Source organism: Artibeus jamaicensis, unplaced genomic scaffold (genome assembly GCF_021234435.1).
Source record: "Artibeus jamaicensis isolate MK-2021 breed Jamaican fruit bat unplaced genomic scaffold, CSHL_Jam_final contig_233, whole genome shotgun sequence".
Classification (NCBI taxonomy): Eukaryota; Metazoa; Chordata; class Mammalia; order Chiroptera; family Phyllostomidae; genus Artibeus; species Artibeus jamaicensis.
In genome coordinates this window covers 1,629,459-1,652,664 of record NW_026521486.1, presented here as the reverse complement: position 1 = coordinate 1,652,664, position 23,206 = coordinate 1,629,459, and the positions used below count along the sequence as shown (strand labels likewise).

Sequence of the window (23,206 nt, the reverse complement as noted above, 5' to 3'; positions counted from 1 at the left end):
GGAGGGGGTGTCGTAGCCCAGAGAATGCCCAAATGCAAAACAGCACTATTCAAAAAGCGGCGCAGCCCTTCGCACGCTGACGCCAGGCCAGCCACTGCGCTTGCTGGGGAAGCAGTGGTCGGGAAAGGATGTCGGAAGTCCAGAAGGACACAGCAGCACCCAGAACTAGGGCCACACAGAGGTGGAGGCTGGGGATCGGAAAAGACAGGGACCAGTCCCATCGGAGGCAGCGGGAGACCCGGCTGGATGCCGGGGTGACAGCCCCGGACATTCTCCACTCTGGGAAAGCCAGGAAGAGGTTGCCCACTGGCTGTGCAGGCATGCTTGGGGCGGTTGTGATTATAGGACTGCTGGCACCTCAGGTAAAGCGGGGTGGACACTCGGCCGTGGGACGATAGCCTGGGACCCACCCAATGAGCCTGGAGGAGCTCGCCCGCCGCGAGAGCACAGGGCTTGGGAACCGCATGGACTGATGGTGAGGCCCCAGGAGCAAAGCCCTCCAGCGAGGGCTTGAGGTCAGCAGTAGCTTGCTGGACAGGAGACACTGAGAATGGAACAACACCGTCCTACACTGGGCAACAGCACGGGATAGCAGGAGGCGCACCGGCCGTCTGCGCCTGCGCGCACAGGACACATTAAACAGACTGCCACCTGCACCTGCGCGCACAAGTAACGCAACCAGGACTGGTCTGCGCCTGCGCACACGGGAACATAAACAGGGACCGCGCGTCAGTGAGCACAGGAAGGACACCGGAGAAGGCCTCGCGGGGAGCCGACCATAGGAACGCAGGTGGGGCACTTTCATTTTCTACATGAGGCTGGCGGTTGCTTGGGTTTTGCATCATCTTGCACCGCGTGTGAAATTAGATGAAACCTTAAAGGTCTGTGTTAAAGGTACACGAGAAGTTCTGAAGTTGCCACGCTGGCTTTGAGGTTACCCCCCACACCAGATAGCGGCTGGCGGACGGCCACGTCGGTGCCAGCAGTGTACCCATCTGGCCGCCTGCTACACTGCAGGCCCGGCTCTCGCCTGGCCCGCAGCAGCCCTGCCCTGACCAGGGGCCATGTCTGCAACGCCGATCATGCCCCTTCTCCGGCTGACGCCCCTGCCCCGACTCACCAGCTGCTGCCGTGGGGGTACAAGTGCACGTGATCTCTTACCACGTCACTGCGTTCCTGGGTGGAGGGCGCACTGGCCAGGCTCTCGGGAGTCAGCCTTCTCTCTTTGAAGTACTAACCTGATACTGTCTTTAAGCAGAACTCCCAGATGCCTCCCTAGAACAGAACTGCTCACCTGGGACCACAGTGCCCCTGCTGGGTGACAGGCAGTGTCTCCTGGGGGCAACGTCACCTGAGTGAGGACCACACCTTGTGCGGTTCATGTGCTTAGCAACCACCTCTCCAAACAGAATATTCAGAGGCAGGCGGTCCTGAGGCCTGGGGACAGGCAGCGTGTTTACTCCGGCGCAGGCCCCCAGGGGGCACCGGCCCAGCCACGTGGACATCCCATGAGGGCCTCACAGCAACCTCCTAAGTTCAACCCTACCTTCCCAGCTCCAGGGCTCTGAAACCTGACCCCCCCAACCCTGTTTGGGCAAGGTGCTCTGTGCCGGGACCACTCGCTCAGAGCCCTCTGATGTTCTCCCGCCCCGGCCCCAGGCCCACCCCCAGTGAGGGCCTGAGGACACAAACGTGGACCCTGCATGCTCTGCCCAGATCCTCCGTGGCCGTGGCTCCTCCCCTCGCTGCTCCTCGTGCAGGTCCTCGCCTTGCCCGGCTTCCTGTCCAGGCCCCTGGACGAGGCTCTTCCTGTGAACATGTGGTCCTGGAAGGTAGGCCACAGCCAGTGCTGCTCGGTGTCCCCAGTGTGTGGGCTCAGGGAATATGCAGCATGTGGACCCTGCACCGCAGAGCCAGCTCCAGGACCAACACTCAGCCACACGGGTTACCCGTCTCTGCTGGGCACCTGAGCTGCCTCACCTCTCCTCACACTTGGGCCCACCATCCGGTTCCTGCTCTCAGTCCCGGGTCCAGAGGGCACAGGGAGAGAGCAGCGGCCTGCGCCGAGCCAAGGGACAGAGGAGGGCTGAGGGCCGGGCTGAGTCCTGTTCTTCTCCCTCCGCCCCGTAGGAAAGGCCCGTGGAGGCTGTGGAAATGAACCCCACGCCCACATCCAGGATGCCCCCTAGGACCGTCTCTGAAATGAGGATGGCCCTGGGCCCGCTCACTGGCCGTGGTGAGGACCCCGGGCACAGGCAGAGACAGACGCAGCACTGGGTCCTCAGTGCCTGCCGGGCTGGGTGGGGGGCAGGCCCACAGGTGCCCGCCCCTCCCATTGACCACAAAGAGGAGGACTGGACAAGATGAAAGAGGCCTCTAAGAGCGAAGCGCAGCAGGCCGCTGGCTGGGGAAGCCACCAGAGGAAATGAGCAAGTGCGGGGCAGGAGCCTGTGCCGCCAGCTCTGACCCCAGGGCAGCCCAAGGCCAGGAACAGTGCGTGGGATGCAGAAGGGAGCCTGCCACTCTGGCTGGAGTAGCCGAGTGTGGGGGGAGGGGTGCAGAGGGGTGTCCTGGCTCCGTGGGACCTGACTCGCGCCTGGCCACCCACGTGCGGAACACACCAGAAGCACAGGGGCACCCTGGGAGCTGAACTGCCCTCCATGCCAGCACCCAGAACCCAGGGGTGGTCCCCAGCAGCGTGGCACCAGGAGACAACAGGGGGCGGGCCAGCACGTGCCCCGGGCCCCTCCCACAAGGTGAGACGCACGGGCCATCTGTGCCCAAGCAGGCTGAGCACCTGCCCAAGAAAACACAATTCTCCAGAAGAATTTAACAGGACTGTCCAGGATCAAAAACTCATCAAAATACCAAGAATGCCGACGGTCTCGAGGGAAACCGTACCTGAGGTGACCCAGTCTTGGGGATGGGGTCACACAAACACTTTACGTAGCCACTGCACCATGAACAAGGCGGGGAAAGATAGAAGAAACTGTAAAAGGGAGGCGAGCAGAGAGTTTAGAACGGCAAGGACGGTTTCTGAAGAAAAAGCCCACTGGAGAGGCTGAGGGGTGGAGCTTGTGTGTGGGAGGAAAGCCAGGAGTTGGAGCAGGTCAGCAGGAGGAGCCAGTCCATTCGGGAGGAGAGAGGCAGGAGACTTTGAAGACTGGGCAGGACCTCCCAGCCCCCAGCAGGTGGGCGCACGCTCTCCCTGTTCCTCCCCACCCACCATAGACAGGATGAGACTCTTCGAGGTTTGAAGAAGGGACTTTCCCCGGGGGACCTCGGGGCCGGGGGACCACCAGAGGGGGCATGCCCCAGAGATCTCAGAGTGGACGTCAGAGAAGCTGTCGGCCCAGCACCGCCAACGGGTGTGCGAGAAAGCTCCCACAAAAGCCAGCTCCCTCGGCGGGAGGCCCAGGGAAGAGCAGCCCAACGAGGCAGAAAACCCTAGGCCAGACCGCCCTCCGCCCACCCCCACCACTGCGGCGAACACAGAAGACTCTGGCTCCGTCCCCACAGGCCCGCACCAACGGGGAGCCCAGACTTTTGCCCTCGGGGCTGTAAGGAGGCGTCCCAACACTCCCGGCCAGGCTGGAGCAAGAAAAGGCCACGTAGGGAGCTGAACAACCCCCCCACCCCATGGCTGGTTGGTGACCAGCCTCACTGCCCACAGGGTCCATTCGGACATCGTTCTGACAAGAGCTTACTCCCCTCCCCCCCAGCAGCAGGCACCCCTTGTCCTCTTCACCAGGTGGGGTGCCCTGGAGACCCGGGGGAGGGTCGGGACCCTGCACCTTCACCCTCCCCCAGGTGGTGGGACACCCTGCAGGGAGCAGTCACCAGGCGGGCCCACCCCTCCCATCCGGGGAGGCTCAGTGGGGCCCAGTGAGGGGCCGGAACTCCTGCTCACCCAGCAGCACCGAGGAGCCCCGAGACCCCGGGAGCCTGGACTGCCTCCCCCACGTGGCAACGAGGAGCCCGAGCTCCCCGATGGAGTCGAGTGTCAGCAAACGTCAGCTGACGGGTTGGCTGAGGTCCAGAGTCTCGCAGCAATACCAGCACGTCCAGTGTTGGTGGGATGTCACCACCATGCCCAGAACCAGGAAGAGCTCCAAGTGAATGGGAAAGACGAGTGTGGCTCAGGGCACCGGCCTGTGAACCACAGGGTCTCAGGTTTGATTCCCTGTCAGGGCACATGCCTGGTTGCAGGCCAGGTCCCCAGTAGGGGGCATGCTAGAGGCAACCAGACACTGATGTTTCCCTCTCTTTCTCCCTCCCTTCCTCTCTCTCTAAAAGTAAATCAGTAAATAAAATGTTTTTTTAAAAGACAGTTCCCAGATATCAGCACAAGGATGGTAGAGACGTTAGCATATCCACGGTGGGTGTACTCCACGAGAATCACATGCCCACAACAAAGCCCTTAAAGTCTCCGAAAAGCAGCAGCAGACACAAAGAACCAAATGGAAGTTTTAGAATTGAAAACCACAGTAACCCAAATAGAAAACAGACTGGTGGACTCAGCAGCAGGATGAAGGGACAGAGCAAAGAATCAGTGAACTGGAAGCCTGAACAATGGAAAGTACTCAGTCTGAATAACTGAGATAAACAGATTTACAGCAATTAGCAGGGCCTCGGGGAGCTCTGGGCCAATAATAAAAGACCATCTCTCTTGTTGCTGGACTCTCAGAGGAGAGAAGAAGGGCTGAAAATTTCCCAGATTTGTCAAGACATAACCTCACACCTGACAAACACAAATCCAAATTGAGACACATCATAGCCAATCTTCTGAAAATCAGACACAAAGGAAAAAGTCAGTGGGAGGCAGAAGCACCTCTTTACCTAGAGAGGAAAAGAATTAAGATGGCGGTGGACTTCTCGTCGGAAGCCAGAAGGAAGGGGCGCAGTGTTTCCCCCTGTGCCGTCAACTCGGATTCTTACATCCGGCGCGGATGTCCTTCGGGGATGAGGAGAAGCCAAGGCGCTCACCACCGGCAGACCTGCGGTCAAACAACAAGTAAAGGCAGTGGAAAGGGGACTCCCTGGGAAAAAGGGAGAAAGAACGTGGTGAGCAAAGACACGGCAATCACAGTGGGATTTTCTTCCCGTCCCGACTTGTCTAAGATACGTGTGAGGGTCGAAGATAAAATTATAACACAAGTGTGCTTCCCTCGTTGGGGAGGAAACAGGACACCACATTAGGAAACTGGGGAGACCACGTGTTGCAGAAGGGAGCATGGTCTCCGCACCCCACTCAGGCGGCACGGTGACTGCCCCGGGGACCCGGGCGGGCCAGGCGTGTGTAAGCCCACACCTAGGGCAGCCACCCAGGGCTACCCACGGGAGGCACAATACCAGATGAAGACATAGACAAATCAAAATGGAATTCTAGAAGAGTTTTAAGTAATCCACAGAAAGGCAGGGAGAAGAAGGAGAAAATGGAAAACAGGGAGAAAAAAAACCAATAACGATGGCAGACCGAAATTCACATTCAAACGACAGGACCTGGCCAAGTTCATGAAAACATGGCTCGACTGTGTGGGAACTCACTCTGAAGCGAATGGTGTCGTCGAGTGGGAAGCAGGGGTCCAGGAAAGAGGACGTGCACGCAACGATGCCGAGAAAGCAGGAGCGGCTGTGTTAGCAGGTGCAGCACACTTCGGGGGGAGACAGCCCGGGACAGCCCAGGACAGCACACAGTGGACGACAGGTCGATCCACAAGGTTCTGGAACGTGCGCGCGACGCATGCACGCAGAGCAGGGGGGCGTGTGACGCCCCGGCGGACGGGCCCACATGGCCAAACAGAGGAGGTGCCGTCGTGGTTGCAGACGCCAGCACCCCCTCCAAATGGTACAGCTGGCCGAGCAAGCAGACAGGAAGGGAGAGTGAGGCTCTGGCTTTGCCATCCCGCATCTGTCCCCGTTTCTGCGAGGCTCCGCCCCACAGGATCAGACCCCTCCTTTCAAGTGCCCTGGAGCACCCTCCGCGACAGACCGACCAGCCCCACACCCTCCTCGCTCCTGCGTTCTCTTCAAATTCGGGTGGACGCGGGCAGGCCGGGCGAGACTGGCTGGAGAGGAAGGAACCGGCCGGGTTCTGGCAGTCGGTCTGCAGGCGCCCTGCTGCTCCCCAGAGGAGGCTGCGTGTGCCCTGTGCTGACGGGATTTCTGCTGAGAGCCGAGTGCACAGTTGGGTCAGAACCCGAATGAGTGTGTGTTCCCCAAACTGCCCTGGTCATTTTTCTGGATGACCAGCTCTGTCGGTCTGGAAGGTCACGGCATTTGGGGCCGTCAGCATCATCTGCTTTGACAACATGTCACACCGCCATGGCTTCTTCAGGAGCAGTGATCTAGAGGAGGGTCGGCAGACCGCAGGCTGGTGCAGCAGGCTGCCTGCTCTTACCAATAAAGTTTTATTGGCACGCAGCCACGCCCTGCATTTGCATACTGTCTGCAGCTGCTTTCTGCCCAAATGGCAGAGCTGGCCCACGAAGCCTAAAACATTTGCTCCCTGGCCCTTTAAGAAATGTTGCTGACCTATTTTAGAATAACAAATACCAGCTCACCTTGGAATAATCTCAGAACAATGGCAGTTTTCCTGCTGCTGCAGAATCACGTGATCTGACAGCCACTGAGGCAGGCGCCTGAAGGACCAGCAGGCTGGGTGGCCATTTGGTCTGACGTCTGCTCGGAAGCCCCGGAGCCAGTGTGCCTCTCCCTGTGGCGGTCCCACACGGGGCTCTCGGGCTTGCCCATGCGTCGCTGCGCAGGGAGTGCCGGGGACACACTTTGTAAATACAACAGCCGTGACCTGCTCACGGAGCTCACCACCAGGCTCAGGCGTCCCAGGTGGGGCTGTGGAAGGAGGGGGGGCTCCTCCCTCAAAGGTGGAGCCTGGGAAATGCCCATGCCCCCACCCCCGCCAAACGCCTCCCCTCCCACACTGCTCCCAGCCCCAACTCTAGAAGAACCCACTCAGAGTCTAATCCTGGGATGGAAAACCCAGGTATGGTTTCAGTCTGTTCAAGTTCAACTAGCACAACGGGGCACTTAGGCCCCTGTGGGGCTTCCTGTTTTCAGCTGGCCCCACTTCCGACCCTGGAGCCAGTGGGAGCAGCCTGAGCTGGGTGCCACAGACCCTGTGCCTACAGATTCCTTTAGGTCCCAGACCCCGAGTACCCCCATGGCGACCCACAGAGCAACTGGGGGCTGGGTTAAGAGCCAGCTCCCTTTGCAAACCACAGGCCTGAGAAGCAGTCAAGTCCCGGCTCCAGTTTTCCCGCCCAGAGCAGGAGCGATGATAGGAAGAAACGGGGGTGGGGGTGGGGGGGTGGGGGGTGGGATCCGCTGAAATATCCTAAGTAGCCACACCCAGCTCAGTCCCCCCCCCCGGGGGGGCCCTTTCAGCTCAGGCCCCCTTCTCTGTCCTTTTAAGAGGTGGGGTTCTCAATGTCACCCTTCCCCTGCCTGTCCTCGGAGCTCCATGGTGGCCATCTGCCTGGTTTCAGGTATGGGTCCTTCCAGAGGCTGTTTTTGTATGGCCTCCACCCCTTCTCCCACCAGCCCACAGTCTGACCATGCACCTCTGGACACACCTGGGGCAGGGTTGGGGGTGGCAGCAGGGCTGGGCACCGCACTTTGCGACCGAATCATTGTCCAGTGGACAGGTGAGAGTCTGCCCTCTACCCTGGCACAGGGAACCATCCACCGGGGGCCTGATGCCTTTTGGGGTGCAGAGTTACAGGGAAGCCCGAAGAGCTGGCATGGCTGTGTCTCTACACGGTGTGGGCTTTGGGGGAACAGAGGCGAAGATCACAGGCTGCCCCCTGGGGGGAGTTGGCCAGCCTGGGCCCAGCCTCGGGGCAGGGGCAGGGGGGTGGTGCCCACCAGGAAGCCCCGTGCATCTGCACAGAAGCACCGTCAGGGTCAAGGAGCAGAGCAGAGGCCGGTCCAGGAGAGAGGGCAGCAGCAGCTGCGGGGTGAGCAGCCCACCCACACAGGCAGACTGCAGAGTGGCCGCTGCCACCCCACGAAAGGCAGAAGCCATACTAGTAGCCAGCTGAGGATGTCAAAGCAACAAACCAGCAGTGAGTGACCTCCTTCCTGGCCATCCCGCGTGGCCTCTCAGGCCTGACGTGGCCCGACCTGGAGGTGGGTACAGGCACAGCGGCTGCACTTGGGCCCCCGGAGCCTCCAGGTTCACAGGCCCGCTGCTGTGGCTTAAACTCTGTGTAGCTCAGCCTCTTCGTTTGCAAGTGGAGGCGGCTGTCCTGCAGGGACCCACCATGGCTGGCCTAGGGCTGACCCATCACATAGGACACTCGGGCAGTGTGTGGTCAGCTTTAGGCCCCAAGACCCACAGAAAAGCTCCAAAGCCCATGGCTTGGGGCCAGGCTCCGTCACCTCAGCATCGCAGAGCGAAAACTGGACATAGGGGCCGGGCGGGGGCACGTCAGGAGGCTGGACAATGACGCCCCAGGGTGACGTTTCCCCCAGAGGGGATGTCAGAAAGACCCTACAGCAGTGAACTCTCAGACACTTAGCCACAGATAAGCTCTCAGCACACAAAGCTTCTGGTGACTCAAGGCCAGAAACCAACAGGTTATGGGGCCAAGGTTACCCTTGACCTTGGCCCGACCTAGCATCCAGCTCTGCCCCACCTGCAGACCCACGATGTCAGTGTCAGAGAGCACCTGCAGCACCCACCACGCACCTGCACCCACCGAAGTGTTGAAAAGTCATCCCAAAATGTGACCTCTGCCACCCCCTCCCTCCCCCAGTGACTCACTGGCCACAAACCCGGACCAAGGTCCCCGCACCCTGCTTCTTCAGGCCAAGCAGACCAGCCCCTCACTGTCACTCCAGGCCAACAGCCTCCTGACCGCAGTTCCTGTCCCTTCTGTGCCCCTCTCCACAGAGGCCCTTTAAGACTGTGATGCTGGACAGAGCCCCCCAGGGCTTCCACGGTGCGCACGGTGAAAGGCCAGGCCCCCACCTCAGCCCCTGCGAAGGCCTGCTTCCCCTCGCCCCCGTATCCCCCTGCTGGCCGGCCCCAGGGCCTTTGCCCTGGATGTCCCTCCTGCCTGCAGCCTCTCTCCCCACAGTGCGAGGGCCTGTCCAGGTCTCTGGTCCACGCCGCCATGGAAGGGAGGGCTGCTGAGGCCCCCCGCTGCAGGCGCTCCTCCTCACACATGCCTGCCTGCGTGTGTCCCTTTGGTGGGAAATGCGCCACTGGGCTGGGACTTTGTCACCGGCACTGGGCTGCACAGCTCGAGCCCTGCCAGACAGGCTTCAGTAACAACTTGGAGAGGACAAATGAATGAAACACAACACGCCCACACTCACCAGCCTGGCTTTCCCCTGCCTGGCCGCAGCCCCCTCACTGTCCAGGCCTGGCCTCTGGAATCCCCGCTCCCCAGGGTCACATGATGTTTCTGGGACATGCCTCTGCCCACTCCTCTGCCACGGCTCTGCGGCTCTGCACAGCCTGCCCTTGGTGTGTGCACTCAGCCACCGTACAGCGTGCCCGGGGCTGTGGCAGCCTTTCCTTTTTTAATCTAAATGACACTTCTCCAAACCAGCCCGGCACATCCAGGACAGAAGGTCAGGGCCCTCCACTTTTCCCCAGAAGGAGCCCTGGACCTTCCCAGACAGACTCTGGGCTCCGGATCCCCCAAAGCGAAACCTCTGCCTCGGTGTTAAACTAAGAAACTGGAGCCGACAGCACCCCCTCGGGATCCTCCCATCAGCCTCTCGGGACAGTGCCCTTCAGATACCTATGGGCTGGTCCTGGGGATGCGGCACCAGGGACACCTCTGCCACATGCCGACCTTTCGCCTCGCCCTCCTGGATCACACCCCACTGCCCTCCCAGTGGATAAGCCAAGCTCGCTCTTTGTCACCCGTCCCGCGAATGTTATTGTCACTCTGTCCCCTCAGTGAACACACTCTCCGAGCCCTGCCAGAGGCCTCCCAGACCCGCACCGCTTCCCGGGCCCCCTCCCTCCCCATCCGGCGCGCCCCGGGGACTCGGGCCGAGCCGCGGGCCGGCGGCGAACACTCACCCTCGCCGGGGATGCCGGCTCCGGGCCCGGGGCTGGGCCACCAGCGCAGCAGCGCCCGCGCCGGGTCCAGGCTCACGGCGCAGCGCTGTCGCTTCACCCACAGCACCGAGAGCAGCGGCTCGGCGGCCCCCATCGCGCCAGCCCTGGGCGCCGGCTCCGCCAGGCTGGGACGCGGACGCCGAGGGGCGCGGACGCCGAGGGGCGCGGGACCGTTAGCGGCCCCTGGAGCCCGGCCGGGTCGAGGCGGCTGCGGCCGCAGCGGCGGCGGCTCGAGGCGGGCGGGGCGCGTGGCAGGCGGCGCTGCGTCACCTCGTACGCACGGCGGCCGCGGGGCGGGTGGGGGCGGAGGGGACCTTGGGGGACCGGGTGCGGCGATACGAGGGGTCTCGCGGGGACCCGAGGACAGGTCGGGTCCAGGCAGATCCGCGCTGGGAGGACCAGGCGCTGCCCCCGCGCAGCCGCGAGGCTCCGGCTCAGGAGGAGGCGGTTCCCCTTTGCAGCCTTATCTAGGGTCTCAGCAGCGCCCCCGCGGCGGGTCGCAGTGGTGGGCGGGGCCTCCGGCGGCGCGGAAACGCTGCGCGTGGAGTCTTGCGGAGGCGGCCGGCGGCCAGGGGCCTGGGGCGGGGCGGGGCTCCGCCAGTGGGCACCCACGCCAGTGTCGATGCGGCGACCAGGGGTGGCACGTGACGTGAGGTGTCGGGTCCCTTCTCGAGCTGGGCCGGCCCTGCCATCCTCAAGCACCCGCGGGAGTTGTGGGCCCTCGCACACGCAGCGTGGACATGCCGCCTTCTCCTCTGCTGGAGACCCATCCTGGCAACTGCACTGCCTGAGGAGGCGCGGGGGGGGGGGTGCGGCGTCCTCACTGCTTGTGGGGACCGTTTCAGGGCCTGGGGATTCCGCAGCAAGGGACGGAGCTGGCTTTCAAACCAGGCCGGCTGGGTCCAGGGGTCCCCACGTGTCCACACCCCCAGGCCGAGGATAGATTCCACCTGAGGAGACACGTCCTGGTCCAGGGCCTGCCAGGGGAGTACTGCCCACCCGAGTGCTCTATGCATCCTCTGGGGCTGGAGGCCACAGACAGCAGCTGGGGGTCCCCCAGCCCCTGCCCTCCCCCCCCACCCCCCAGGCTGCAAGCTGGGGATGCTGGAGTGTGAGCTGCCCCGGGAAACCCCGGAGCCAAGGGCCCTGCAGGCTGCCTGGCAGTGAAGGCCACCTGGAGGAGGGTGGCTTACTCCTAGAGCCCTGGGAGAAAGTGGCGGGTGGGGTGGGGGGGCAGACAGCTGAGCCCCTCTCCTGAGCAGGCCTGAGGAGAGGAAGCTGCTGTTCTGAGCCCAGATTAAACCCTCCCCTGTCTGCAGGGGGTCATCCCTGACCACCCAGCCAAGCGGGTTGCTGCGTGGCACCCTGGTGGGGCTCCAGCCTGCCCTCGGGGTGCTCCCTGGGATGTGCCCGTTGTCCCCTGTAGCCCACGGGCCAGAGACGGTCCTGGAGTGCAGTCAGCAGAGCGCGCCTGCCCCAGCCTTATCAGAGAAGGGAGGGCACTCCTAGAAGATGAGCAACGTGCTCAAAGGCCCAGGGTTTAGAAGAAGCGAAGGTCTGGCTTCAGGGTCCCAGCCCCTGGCCTCCTGCCGCTCTCCTTGCCCACCTTAGTGTTTCCTTGGCTCCCTCGGGAGCCTTCCCTGCAGACGGCCGGAGGGCAAGCCTGGCACGGGGGGGTGGCCCATGGGCAGGCCCGAGCTGCCAGGGCCCTGTGAGTCACCCTCCCTGGGTGCCCACCCAGGGAGCAGGGCGCAGGCAGGGCTGAAGCTGGGCTGGGAGACCCAGCCCCACCCGGCGGAGCAAGGCCTGCCTGCTGTCCCTGCCGGGCAGGCCCTCCCTCCCACGCCGCTGCCCTGACACTGTGGGAACGTGGATGTGAAACTTCTCTGGACACCAGGCTGCGTGCGAGCGAGCAGGAAGGTGGGCAGCAAAGGGCTGGCTGGCGTGGGCTCAGGCACGATGGCTGTCTCCCTGCCCCGCCTCTCCGGGACCCCTCTGGGCTAGGGTCCTCTGCCCCTGCCGGGCTGTTCACTGAGAGGTCCTTCGGTGAAACACGTCGGCTCACGAAAAGCCTGTCATCTGAGTGGGGGGGCCGCAGAGGACTCTGACCACCCCCTGCCCTAGGAAGCTCTGTGGAGGGGACAGCAACTCAACTCTAAAACACCCGGGAGCCCCAAGGCAGGACCCTACACTGCTTCACTCAACAGACTCCAGCCTCAGAAGCCAGGCCCAGGGCTCTCAGTGGTGGCAGTTAGGGGTTGAGTCGTGACCCCCTAAAATTCTGTGTTGAAGCCCTCAGCCCCAGGACCTCAGCATGGGGCTGTGTTTAGAGACGGGACTCTCAAAGAGGTGACTAAGGTGGAGTGAGGTGCGGTGGGTGGGCCCTGATCCGGTCTGGCCGGGGTCCCTTTAAGAGGAAATTTGAACCCACAGACATCGGAGCCCTCGCGCACGAGGGTCGATGGCATGACGGGAGAGCGAGGTCCTCGCTCCGCAAGCCCAGGACAGAGGCTTCGGGGGAGCCGGGCCTGCCGGCACCTTGCCCCTGCCCTTCCAGCCTCTTCTGTGAACCAGATCCAGGAGGAAACAATTTCTGATAGTTAAGCCGCCCAGTTTGTGGAATTTCACAGCCCTAGTGAAGAAAACGGGCCTGGCCCCCCCGGGGGGGTGCTCTGGTTCTGGGCTCAGCGGGGAGGGGCCTGGGCGATGCAAGACCCCACGCTTCCACCTGGGGAGAAGGTGACAGTGGAGGCCGGGTTTCAGAAGACAGGCTCCCTGCAGGTGAGCCGGATGGGGGGCGGTTGGGAGGCCTCGGGCCCAGGACTCTGAGCGCAGCCCTGGGGACACGGGAGGGACCAGGCAGCTGCCGGGCCCAGCTGTGTGCAGAGGACAGTCAACTCCAGCCTTCAAAGGCCCCAGCACCCGGATGGCTTCCGGGCCTTTTGCTTACCTCGGCCCTGGCAGACACGCCTTTCCCACGCCGGGCCCTGGCTGAGCGCCCTCCCCTCAGGTCTGCCAAGAAAGCCCTGCTTCGGGCAGGGCTGCCATGCCAGCCTCACAAGTCCCCACCTGTCACTGGCCCCAGTCCTCCCCAGGGCTCAGCCTGGAGCCAGGAGCTCCAATCAGTCAGGCCCTGCCACCCGTGCCTGTCCGGTCTGCAGGCCTGGGCTGCGGCCCGGGTCTCTGGCCAGCTCTGACCCGCCCACTGCCGACCCAGGGCACCCCACGCTCGGGCCACCTGAACCCTGAGGTCCTGCCTAGGCACGTGGCATTGCCACCGAACACCCCCAGGTGTACCGCCCACTGGGTCAGAGAGCCCTGGCCACCGGTATGGACCCGGGCGCCAGCAGCACCCTCTCCAAGGCCTCTGACCTACTTTCCCTCTGTCTCAGGAGGCCCTGGCCTCGTTCGTGGTGACACCTGCCTACCTACCCGCCCCGGCCTGCTCCCCACATGGTTGGCCACACGCCTCCGGGGCACCGGGGGCTGTCCTGCCTGACCTGCTCCTGCCCCGCCCAGACTCAACTCCCAGGCTCAGAGGCCAGACCTGCTTGCCTGGGCGAGCCCCAGCCCAGGCAGGGTGGAGGGGGGCCCTCTGGTGGGGGCCATGAGTGGGGCTACCCAAAAACAATTCCACGGGTGGCCAGGGACCGGGGCTACTGGCACCTCTGGTGCCGTGGGCGGCACTGCACCCAGGGAAGGGCCCCCAAGGCTGTTCTTGCCTTGGGGCTGGACCCTGTGGGTCCCAGGCCTGTCCCAGTGACCCCCTCTCTTGGGTCCCGACATGCTGCCGACCACTGTGCTCAGTACCGGCTCATTTGGGCCTCAGGACCAGCCTTTTTGGCACCAGGGACCGGTTCTGTGGAAGGCGGTTTTCCACAGACCGGGGGTCGGGGGTCGTTTCGGGATGACTCTAGCGCATCATGTTCCAGCTCCCTGATGGGGTGGTGCAGCCCGGTTCCTCACAGGCCCTGACCGGTACCGGCCCACGGCCCGGGGGTTGGGGACCCCGCTCCAGGCCACCTCTCTGCAACTGAGGAAGCAGCCCCGGGGCGGTGAGGAGTCCCGGTCGGGGGGGATCCAGTGTCGAGGGGTGACCTGGGCAGCGTTCTGGGTGTCCTCACCCAGTGCGGAGCAGGACGGTGGCTGTCCACGGGGCTCTGCCCGTGGGGGTCTGCCTCAGCTCCTGCCTGGGGGGGAGGGGACTCTGGGGCAGCTCGGGAGGCAGGGATATCCCCCTCCTCCACTCGGCTGGAGGGAGCTGGCTGGTGGGCTGGGGGGGCCGAGCTGCAGGCCTTGACAGAGGCAGACGGGCTGCGGGGACGCTGCCCGAGGCCCCTCCTCACAGCGGCCTCCCTGCGGGTGCAGCTCAGTGCCGGCTCTGGGACAACGCAGGGCGGCCTTGACCCCTGAAGGGGCTGGGAGCTGCCACTGTGTCCGGGCTCAGGGGCTCGGGGAGGGGTGCCCAGGGAGGCCCCCTTCCCGGGGACATCTGTGACGCAGCCCAGAGCTGGCGCGGAGGCCTCGTCCATCCTTGTTGGGGGGAGTGGTGTGTCTGGGCAGGAAGACCTGGCCTCGTGCCCAAGGCCCACGGGGTCACAGCGTAAGCCGTCACCGTCCAAAGAGCCGCCAACTGTGATTTCTAGGCCGATAAGCAGAGGCTGGATCACTCACACAATGTGTTTGTTTGTCTTTTTATATTTGAGGTCTATAAAAAAATGGAGAGGAGATAGCAAAGGCCCACGAGCCAGGTGACCTGATGTGGCCACGCGGGGCGAGGGTGGGCAGGGGCGCCAGGAGCTCCTGTTGACCAGGGGTGGGAGGCGGGCGTGTTGGGACAGGAGCGGGGGGGCGGGGCTGCATCTGGGGCCGGGCACACCTGAGAAAGCGGGGACCTGCTCCGAACAAACCCACTGAATGCAGACGACACCCTCCGGAGCGAAGGGGTGTAGGGAGGAGGGGCAGAGAGTCTGTGCCCCGTTCAGAAGTCTCATGGCGTGAACGAGGGGGATTGTACTGAGTCCAAAATGACACCCAGAAAAAGGAAGAAGAAAAACCAGTGGCAACAGCTTAAACCGCAGGCTGGTCTGGGAGGGTCGCTGTCACCGGCTTCTGGGGAAGGAGACAGGCCGTGCTGAGAAGGCCGTTGGCCGGCGGTGGAGGCCAGAGGACTCAGCGTGGGAGGGCCGGCGGGGAGGCGGGAGACTGGGAAGGAAGGACAAACAGGAAAAGGGGGGGGACCGAAGCACCAAGACCAGGGAGGGGGAAGTGATGGGACTTGAACTTTGGGCGCAGAGCTGTGCCCTGAGACAGTGCTGGCAGGGAAATCGGAGCCAGCCTGGAGCAGCTGGCTTTGCCCCGTCACAGATGGGGAAACTGAGGCCGGAGAGGGGCAGCGGCCTCCGAGGAAGTGTGGGAATGCGGTGGGTCCTGGGACTCTCGCTCCCCGAGCCCTCCCGGGTGCCAGGTCCATCCCAGGCAGGGACCGAGTCCGAGGGCAGGGTGGCCGAGGGCTCCCGCGTGGAGTTCACGGTGGGCAAGACCGTCAGGCAGACCCTGGGCCCCTGCTCTGGGAGCACCTAGCAGAGTCGTGGGAAGGCCTGCTGGGGGCGGGCGTGTGTTTCCGTGGGGAAGAAGTGGGGAGCACTGGGGCACGGGGTGGGTGCCCAAGGCAGTAATTACTGCTCTCCCGGGAGAAGGTGTTACAGAATGTGCAGCTGGGAAACTGGACCCTCCTTCAACCGCCACCCTGCTCTGTGTCAGCAGGGACCTGGCTCACAGCCTTCCTCGGGGACAACGCGGAATGTCCCCATTTTAGGGAAGAAAGGCTTGAGGCCCAAAGGCCCCGCCTGCCAATAAGGCGGGGTTGAGCTGGGCCCTGGTTTATCTGAGCCAGAACCGCCGACCCCCGCATCAGCAGGGGAGCACCCAGTCGGGTCCCTTTTCCCCAGAGACGTCCAACAAATCCTCACACAAGCAAACAAAAAGCAACGCCAGGGCCCCTTGTCAGATGCCCTGACATTCCAGGCCTTCGCTGGCGTCTGGGAGGGGCATTGAAAGGAAGGCATTTCCGCGTGCGGGCGTCACTTGCTCTTTGGTGTCAACAAAAGAAACGTCCAAATCTCTAGGAATTTTTATGAGTTTATTTGAGCCAAACTGATGGCAGTTGCCAGGAAGCAAAGTCTCCACGGACTGAGGAAATGCTCCGCAGAACGGCAGCTCTGCACCTTATTTCACACACTGCAGTCACGTGAACCCCACTGGGGACAGATTGGGGGGTCTCCGGGATTGGACAGAGACTCGGTCTTCCTGCCCATTTCTGGACAAGGCTCGGTAGCCGTGAACAGTCAACTCTATCACAGTGACGTTGGGGTTTGCGGCCCCCTCTCTGGGGGGGACGGCCCCCCACGGGTCTGGGAAGAAGAAAGGCATCCTGTGACCCCCAGTCCGTGGCGTCTCAGATGCAGGGAGACCCAGACGGGACCAGTTACGATGAAGACTGAGCTCTGCCAGGGAAGGTGCCGGCCCAGGACGCGCTGACCCGCCGGGGCCTGCTTTTGTTCAGGAAGGTTGTGTGTCACATGTCCTGTGAGGTCCCTTCCTGTCTCTGTGGGTGTAAGGCTGCCTCGCAGGCCACCCTGAGCCGGTCAGGGGCAGCGTGTGGTCTTTCCCACCCACACCGGGCTGCCAGTGCCGGTGAAGGTGACTGGGGACTTTCTCGGACAGCCCGGATCTGGGGCTCCTCACCTCCGGCACCTCACCGCCACGCCTGCTACCAGGAAGCCGCGGTGGCTGGGAGCTGGGACCCCATCGCGCCTGGACCCGTTGGAAGGATAATCAGACACCAGCAGGAAAAGGCGTCCCACCCACGTCCCGGAGCGCGTCCATCTTCCTGCGTCCCTGGGCAGCCAGAGGGACCCTTGTAAAAAGAAAAACTGGTTTGTGCAAGCCCCACCTCTCCTCCCCAGCCTTCTTCCCCTTGGGCCTCCGGCCTTCTTCCCCTTGGGCCTCCGGCCTCCAGGGGTGGCCAGGCAGGACCTCAGCTCCAGCCTTTGAACTTTCCAACTCCTCTGCTGCATACACCTGTCCCACGCCCCGAGTGGGCCCATGTCCCTTCAGTGCGGTCTCTGCTGCAGAGACAGCAACCTTCCCACCTGCTCCCCCTTTACTCCCTACACCTCCCGCCCTGTTAAAAAAGTGTTGCTTGTCACCACCACCCGGCGCTGCAGTGGGTGTCATTGTGCTTGTGCATCTCAGGTGCACTGATCGCGCTGGACTGTGAGTGTGGTGGGGCGGGGCTCCAGGTGGGGTCCCCGGGGTCTACATCACACACACACATGCACACACACACTCTCTCTCTCTCTCTCTGTCTCGTGGTAACGGTGCGTGGGTTCATCGAGGTTACGCAACAGCATGAACCACTGGGCCTCTCCGACCCCATCTCCTCCCAGCCGGCTCCGCTCCCGTGGCCTCGGGCTCAGAGCTCCCGCTCGGCTTTGCTGCAGACGTGCTGACCTTAGAGGACTTCCACTTGAGGCTGGAGTTTCACAGAAACAGCCCCTTGCCCGAAAGTGCCTCTCCTGGGAGGGTCAACAGACCAATGAGCACCATCTTCCTGCAGCCCCCGCCGGCGCCCAGCTGCCTGGGCCCTTCCCCTTCCCAGCACCCCAGCACCCAAAGACGGATTTGAGGTCTCCCATCTTCTCGGTCGGTTGGTGCCTTCCCGATCAAAAAAACCTTCCCTCCCTCCGAACCCCAATGTTCGGAGCTCTGGCCTTTCAAAGTCTTGGGCACACGGGCCTCAGTCTGGTAACAGTCACACGGAGTCCGGGGCGGATGTGAGCACAGGCCTCAAAGTCCCCTCTGAAAACAGAAGGGGAGAAAGCTGACACCCCGCCTCCCTGGCCAGGGGCCTCTGTGTCTGGGGTCTTGCTCTGTGGTCCAAGGCCCAGCGGGGAGGCGACAGCTGTCCAGTCCTCCCAATTATTCCCGCTCCACTGTCAGGATGTTGGGGCTTCTAACAGAAGCCAGAGGCCCACATTTGTGTGTGGGGGGGTGTCCTTGCTCCTGGGGACAACCTCAGGCTGTCCCTGCTGCGGCCACCCCAGATAGCAGGCGACCCCTGCGCAGTCAGCAGAGTTCCTGCCAGACGGTTAGCAAGTGGTCACCTCTGGCAGGGCAGGGCAGGGCGGGGTGGCGCACGGGTGCCCCCTGCACACCAGCCCCACCTGAGACTCCCCCTGCCCGTTGGAGCCACAGGCCCGTCTGGTTCCTGGGCACTGACGCCGCGGTGCACGTGGCAGAGCCTGGTGGCCAACGCCCAGGCTTCTGTTTAGATTCTGCCCGGGGGGCTGAGCCCTGCCACCAGGGTTTCTCCCCTGGGTCCTGGGGACATCTGGGGCCAGGTCACTCTTTGCGGTGGGGACCGTCCTACGGCCCGAAGGTCGTCAGCAGCACCTCTAGCTTCTCCTGCTGGAGCCTGCGCAGCCCCTGCTGTCACCTTGAGACACGTGTCCAGACATCACCCGGATTCCCCTGGTCAGGGAGGGGGGTCGCTCCACGGAGAAGTATGGCGGTGGACAAGTCACGTGACCCCTCGGTCTCCAGGCTGTCCTCTGTGCGTGTGGGCCCCAAACCCACCGCCTGACACCGCAGGGTGGAGGACGCCCGGGACGCAGAGCCGGGGCGCATCCGGAGGCCTCCAAAGGAGTCTGTGCACAGCAGCAGGCCAGGGCCAGGTCCCAGCCTGGGGCGGGGATCCGGCAGGTGCTGGCTCAGGGGGGTGGCTTCTGCATACTGTCGCCTAGATGGCCTTGGTCCCGCCGGGCAGCCGTCCCGCACGCCCGAGGTCCCAGCCTGTCTGCACGGGTCAGGCGGCGAGTTCTGAGGCTGGAGGAGCAGCTCCTGTGCCTGCTGGGAGCCTCTCTCCCCGGCGGGTGGCCACGGGGAGTCCCCCACTCTGGCACATCTTCCCGACGTGAGTGGCCAGCACCCTGGGCTGCCCCGGCCCGGATTTCGCAACCTGCCTCTGGCGTACCTCTGGCAGCTGGGCTCCCAGCCACCAGGCTCTCCAGCTGGGTTCACCTCGGGTGACACCAGGTGGGTGACCTTGTTTGGGCCTGGAGCAGAAATAGAGTAGGCGTCGCCTCAAGCCAGGGCGCAGCAAACCTGCCAGCGTCCCACTAAGGAGAGCTGTGGAAAATTCCACAGCAGCAGGACTCCACGGGGGGCGGGGCGGGGGGTGCCCTGAGGACGCCCTGGCCTGCCGTCCTCTTGCTTGTCCCCAGGCCAAGGAGAACCCCAGCTGGGCGCCCAGGGACCCCTTCTGGCCTTGGCTGCTCTGCTGGCCGGGTGACCGCCGGGCACTCCTGGCCCCTTGCTGAGCCCTGGGCCCACTTCCTGTGAAAGCAAAGCCGGGGGTGCAGGAGGCCAGGGGCTCCCTGGGCTTCCGCCCTGGCCTCGGGGCTCTCTTGTGCTTTCTACTGGAAGGCCCCCGCGTTCAGAGGGCAGTGGGGTCCCCGTGGTCAGGGCTGGGCTTCTGCTGGACAGCTGCTGTGGGGTCAGGAGGTGGGGCAGTCTTTCTCGGGACTGCCCCTCTGACACCCGTCCCTGTGGCCGCCGAGACACCCAAGCGCCGGGGGTTAGAGAAGAGCGTGAGAGAGGCCGCCCTTCCTCCTTCCAAGGGGCTGCCCTCTCCAGCTGTGCCCCTCCCTCCGCCCTCAGTCCTTTGTCCCTCTGGGGGGCTGCTTCTTGTCACAAGGGGGGAAGCAGGACACACTAGTGGGGGTGTCGAGGGCTGGGGCCGAGTGCAGGGAGTCGGGTGCGGGGAGAGGACCCTCGGTTCCCACCAGCCCTGGCACACGAAGACCCGGACACGTTCCCGGCTGGACACATGCTTGTGTTCTCCGTGCAGGTGGTGGTTTCTTGGGGAGCAGCGGCAGGAGGGGCCACGTCTTCAGGTGCACACAGCCTGCGCTGCGTCCTGCGTAAACTCTGTGAACAAAACAACCCCCCTTCCTGACCCCTCTTCCTTTTCCAGGGAGGAAACAGGCCGGACCTTGAGTTGGCGAGAACCGGGAGTGCCAGAGGGTCCCGCTCCTCTTCCAGGCGTCCTGCCACCCGGGGGCACGTGGCCCTGAGCCGGGCGTGCTGGGCCCGAGGACAGCCTGGCCCAGAGTTCCTGGCGAGTGGCAGGCCGGGCGGCGGGTGGAGAGGAGCGGCGGGCTGTGCTGTGCAGTGTGGGATGTGCGTGGAGGGTGGGAGGGGCCTCAGCGTTGTGTAGAGTGATTCTTGGGGACGCGGAGGGCCCACTGTGTGCTGAAAGCCCATCCAGGCAGGCCCAGGCCGGTCGGGGTTCAGGGGGCAGGGAGAAGTTAGTGGGGTCTAGTGCAGCGTCGCCCTGGTCCCCGGACTAACCGAGGTGCCGGGCCAGGCCGTTGGTGCCACGCCGGCGTCCTGTGGAGGCCTTGCCCCTCCACGGGACCCCTGTTTTCTGGTGGAGTTCTAGCAGAGCCTGTGGGCACCCCGGGTGGGGATGGGTGTGGGGCGGGGCGCGGGGCACACAGAGTTGGGGCCACCTAACCAACCGTCAGGCTGCACCCAGCGTGGGCCCAGCTTACAGAGGGTGACGTGACGCCTGTGGCTCGGGGGACGGCAGGACAGGGGAGCTGTGGGCACCCCAGGCTGTGGGTGCTGGGCACCCAGCATGGGAGGGTGGGGGTGCTGGGCCTTGGGCTCTGGCCCCTGCAGGCTTAGACGTCACCCCGGACGGGGAACAGCTCCCGGTTCCTTTCTCATTTCTCTGAGCCCTTCCGTTCTGGACACACCGCCCGCCCGAGGTCTGCGTGCAGTGTGATGACTCACGGCCTCCAGGCTCCCGAGCCGAGACCCAGGCTGCGTGGAGAGCAGGCCAGCGCTGGCTGGATGCCAGGCGTGGCCCAAGCGGGCGGCCGTGAAGGAGCGTCTGGGGTCAGCGGCTGACAGGAGTGACCGAGGAAAGGAGGAAGTAGGCAGGGCAGGGAGGCAGGGGGCAGGGGGCAGGGCAGCAGGTGCGCGCGGCTCCTGGCCTCGGCCGGGGCCCAAGATCGTCTGAGGCAGGAACGCAGGCAGGGGCAGGGACGCGGGGCCAAGCCCAGTTCTGACAGCTCCAGGAATGAGCCCCAGGCTGAGGGCGTCTGTCAACAGCTTCCCTGTGTTTAGGCAGAGAGCGGGCTCTCAGTCTCCCCCCTTGTGCCCCTCTGCTCCTCCCCTCCTCCCTCCCTCCCCCACCCCTCCTTTCTCCCTCTCCCTATCGCCCACCTTCTTCCCTTGATCTGAAGACCCGGGTGAGGTGCCCAGGGCCGGATGAGGCCCCGTTTCACAGATGGGGAAGGCGAGGCCCACGCAGGGTTGGGACTTGCTCAGGCTGTTACTCGCTTCCATGTCTTCTGGAGACACCGCCTGCGCCAGGCCTTCCCCGTGGGGACGCTGCTGGACTGGACACTGGGCTGGACAAACTGCCCGGTCCAGCCGGGAGCGAGAGTCCTCCCTCTGCTGGCAACCACCCCTCAGTTATCGTCTGGCAGTGGAACCGGGCAAAGGTTCAGGAGGCGTGGAAGGGGTCCAGGCCTCTGGGGGGGGGGACAGGTGGCCCTGACTCTCCACAGCTCCATTTTCTCCCGGTCACTTCTCCCCAGCCCACTGGACTTGAGAGCCCAGCCTGCTGCTCTTGACCAAGGAGCCCAGCACGGGCTGGTGAGGTGGATGGGAGGTTGCTGTCCACTGGGAGCCCCCTTGGCCAGGGTGCTGGGGATAAGTGTGAGGAGCAGGGGCAGACACAGCCCCCTGTAGGGACGTGCGGATTCCCTCCCTGAGCCCTGCCTGCTGGAGGGCATGGCGTTGGCATGGGGGACCCCTTTCTGCCCACCTCAGTCGGCCTGGGCTTCCTCCCCTGCTGGCCAGCGCCCTCCACATACCGCTCAGCGGTTCAGGCGGGGCGGGGGGAGGGGGGAGTGGGGGGGTGTCCAGGCCTGGCTCCCTGGCTGCCCTGTCCGGGGGTGCAGAGCGGGCCGCTGGACCTAGTAGCCCTGGATCCTGTGGGTGCAGAAACGTTGAGGGCGTCTGCCCCGGCACCTCACTTCAGGCACAGAGGCATTCCTACCGGCCCTGCACCGCCGCAGCCCCCCAATCTCTTCCTCGGGTCTGGTCCCCCGATCCCCGGCCTGGGGCGGCCCCAATTTCCGCTTCACCGGGCGCCATCTAGAGGTGGCTCGTGAGCACTGCAGGGAGGGAATGCACCTCCCAGCAGAGCCTCCTGGGTCCCGGAGTCCTGAGTCCCGGAGGTGGACATGGGCTGAGGGACAGGAGCGAGGGCACACACCGTGCCGCTGAGCAGGGACAGGCACTGTTATTCTTGGCAGCAAGACACTGAGCTGCAACAAAGAGCGTTTCGCCAGGGCCTTCCGACGTGCCTGTGCATGTCCATCAGTGAGGAAACTGGACACGCACATCCCAGCAAGTCCATGCTCGTGTGTTTTCAAAGACTTTATTTATTTATTTTTAGACAGAGGGGAAGGGAGGGGGAAGAGAGGGAGAGAAGCATCCATGTGCGGTTGCCTCTCGTGCGCCCCCTGCTGGGGACCTGGCCTGCAACCCAGGCATGTGCCCTGACTGGGAATCAAACTGGCGACCTTTCGGGTCACAGGCTGGCGCTCAATCCACTGAGCCACACCAGTGGATTGGTCCCCTGGCTGGTCCCCTGGCTGATCCCCTCTGAGGACGTCCGGGACTGGCCTTGTGTCCTCCTGGCAGGAGTGAGACTTCCCAGGACTGGTGGGCCTCTGTGCAGTGTAGGGGACCGCTGGACTGAGCGCTGGGTCTAGGGTCTCGAAACCCATCCTTGCCGTTTTCTGTCTTTTCTCCTGCTGACCTGCCCCCATACACACAGCAGGGGACATGGCCCCCAACCTCCCCAAGCCTGTATCTTGTGGCTTCTGCGGTGTGGAGCTTTGGGAAGCAAAATGCTCACCACCCTGGCTGGGAGCAGGGAAGCTGTAGCCCTGGCGGCAGCTGGCAGCGTGTTGGGACTGGGAGGAAAGGCGGCCCGAAGCCCCTGAGGCTGGAGGCTCG

At 63.9% G+C, this 23,206-nt stretch overlaps 1 protein-coding gene across 1 annotated transcript in view; it reads right to left on the bottom strand.

Annotated features, from left to right (window-relative positions):
* CERK (ceramide kinase) overlaps positions 1-12,567 on the bottom strand; it is a 29,558-nt gene extending 16,991 nt beyond the window's left edge. Inside the window, exons 1-2 of the mRNA XM_037160506.2 lie at positions 12,531-12,567; positions 10,061-10,552 (exon numbers count right to left, since the gene is read on the bottom strand). Of these exons, the coding sequence (XP_037016401.2) occupies positions 10,061-10,552; positions 12,531-12,567 (529 nt within the window). The remainder of the gene's footprint in view (positions 1-10,060; positions 10,553-12,530) is intronic.
* Positions 12,568-23,206: the final 10,639 nt, after the last annotated feature.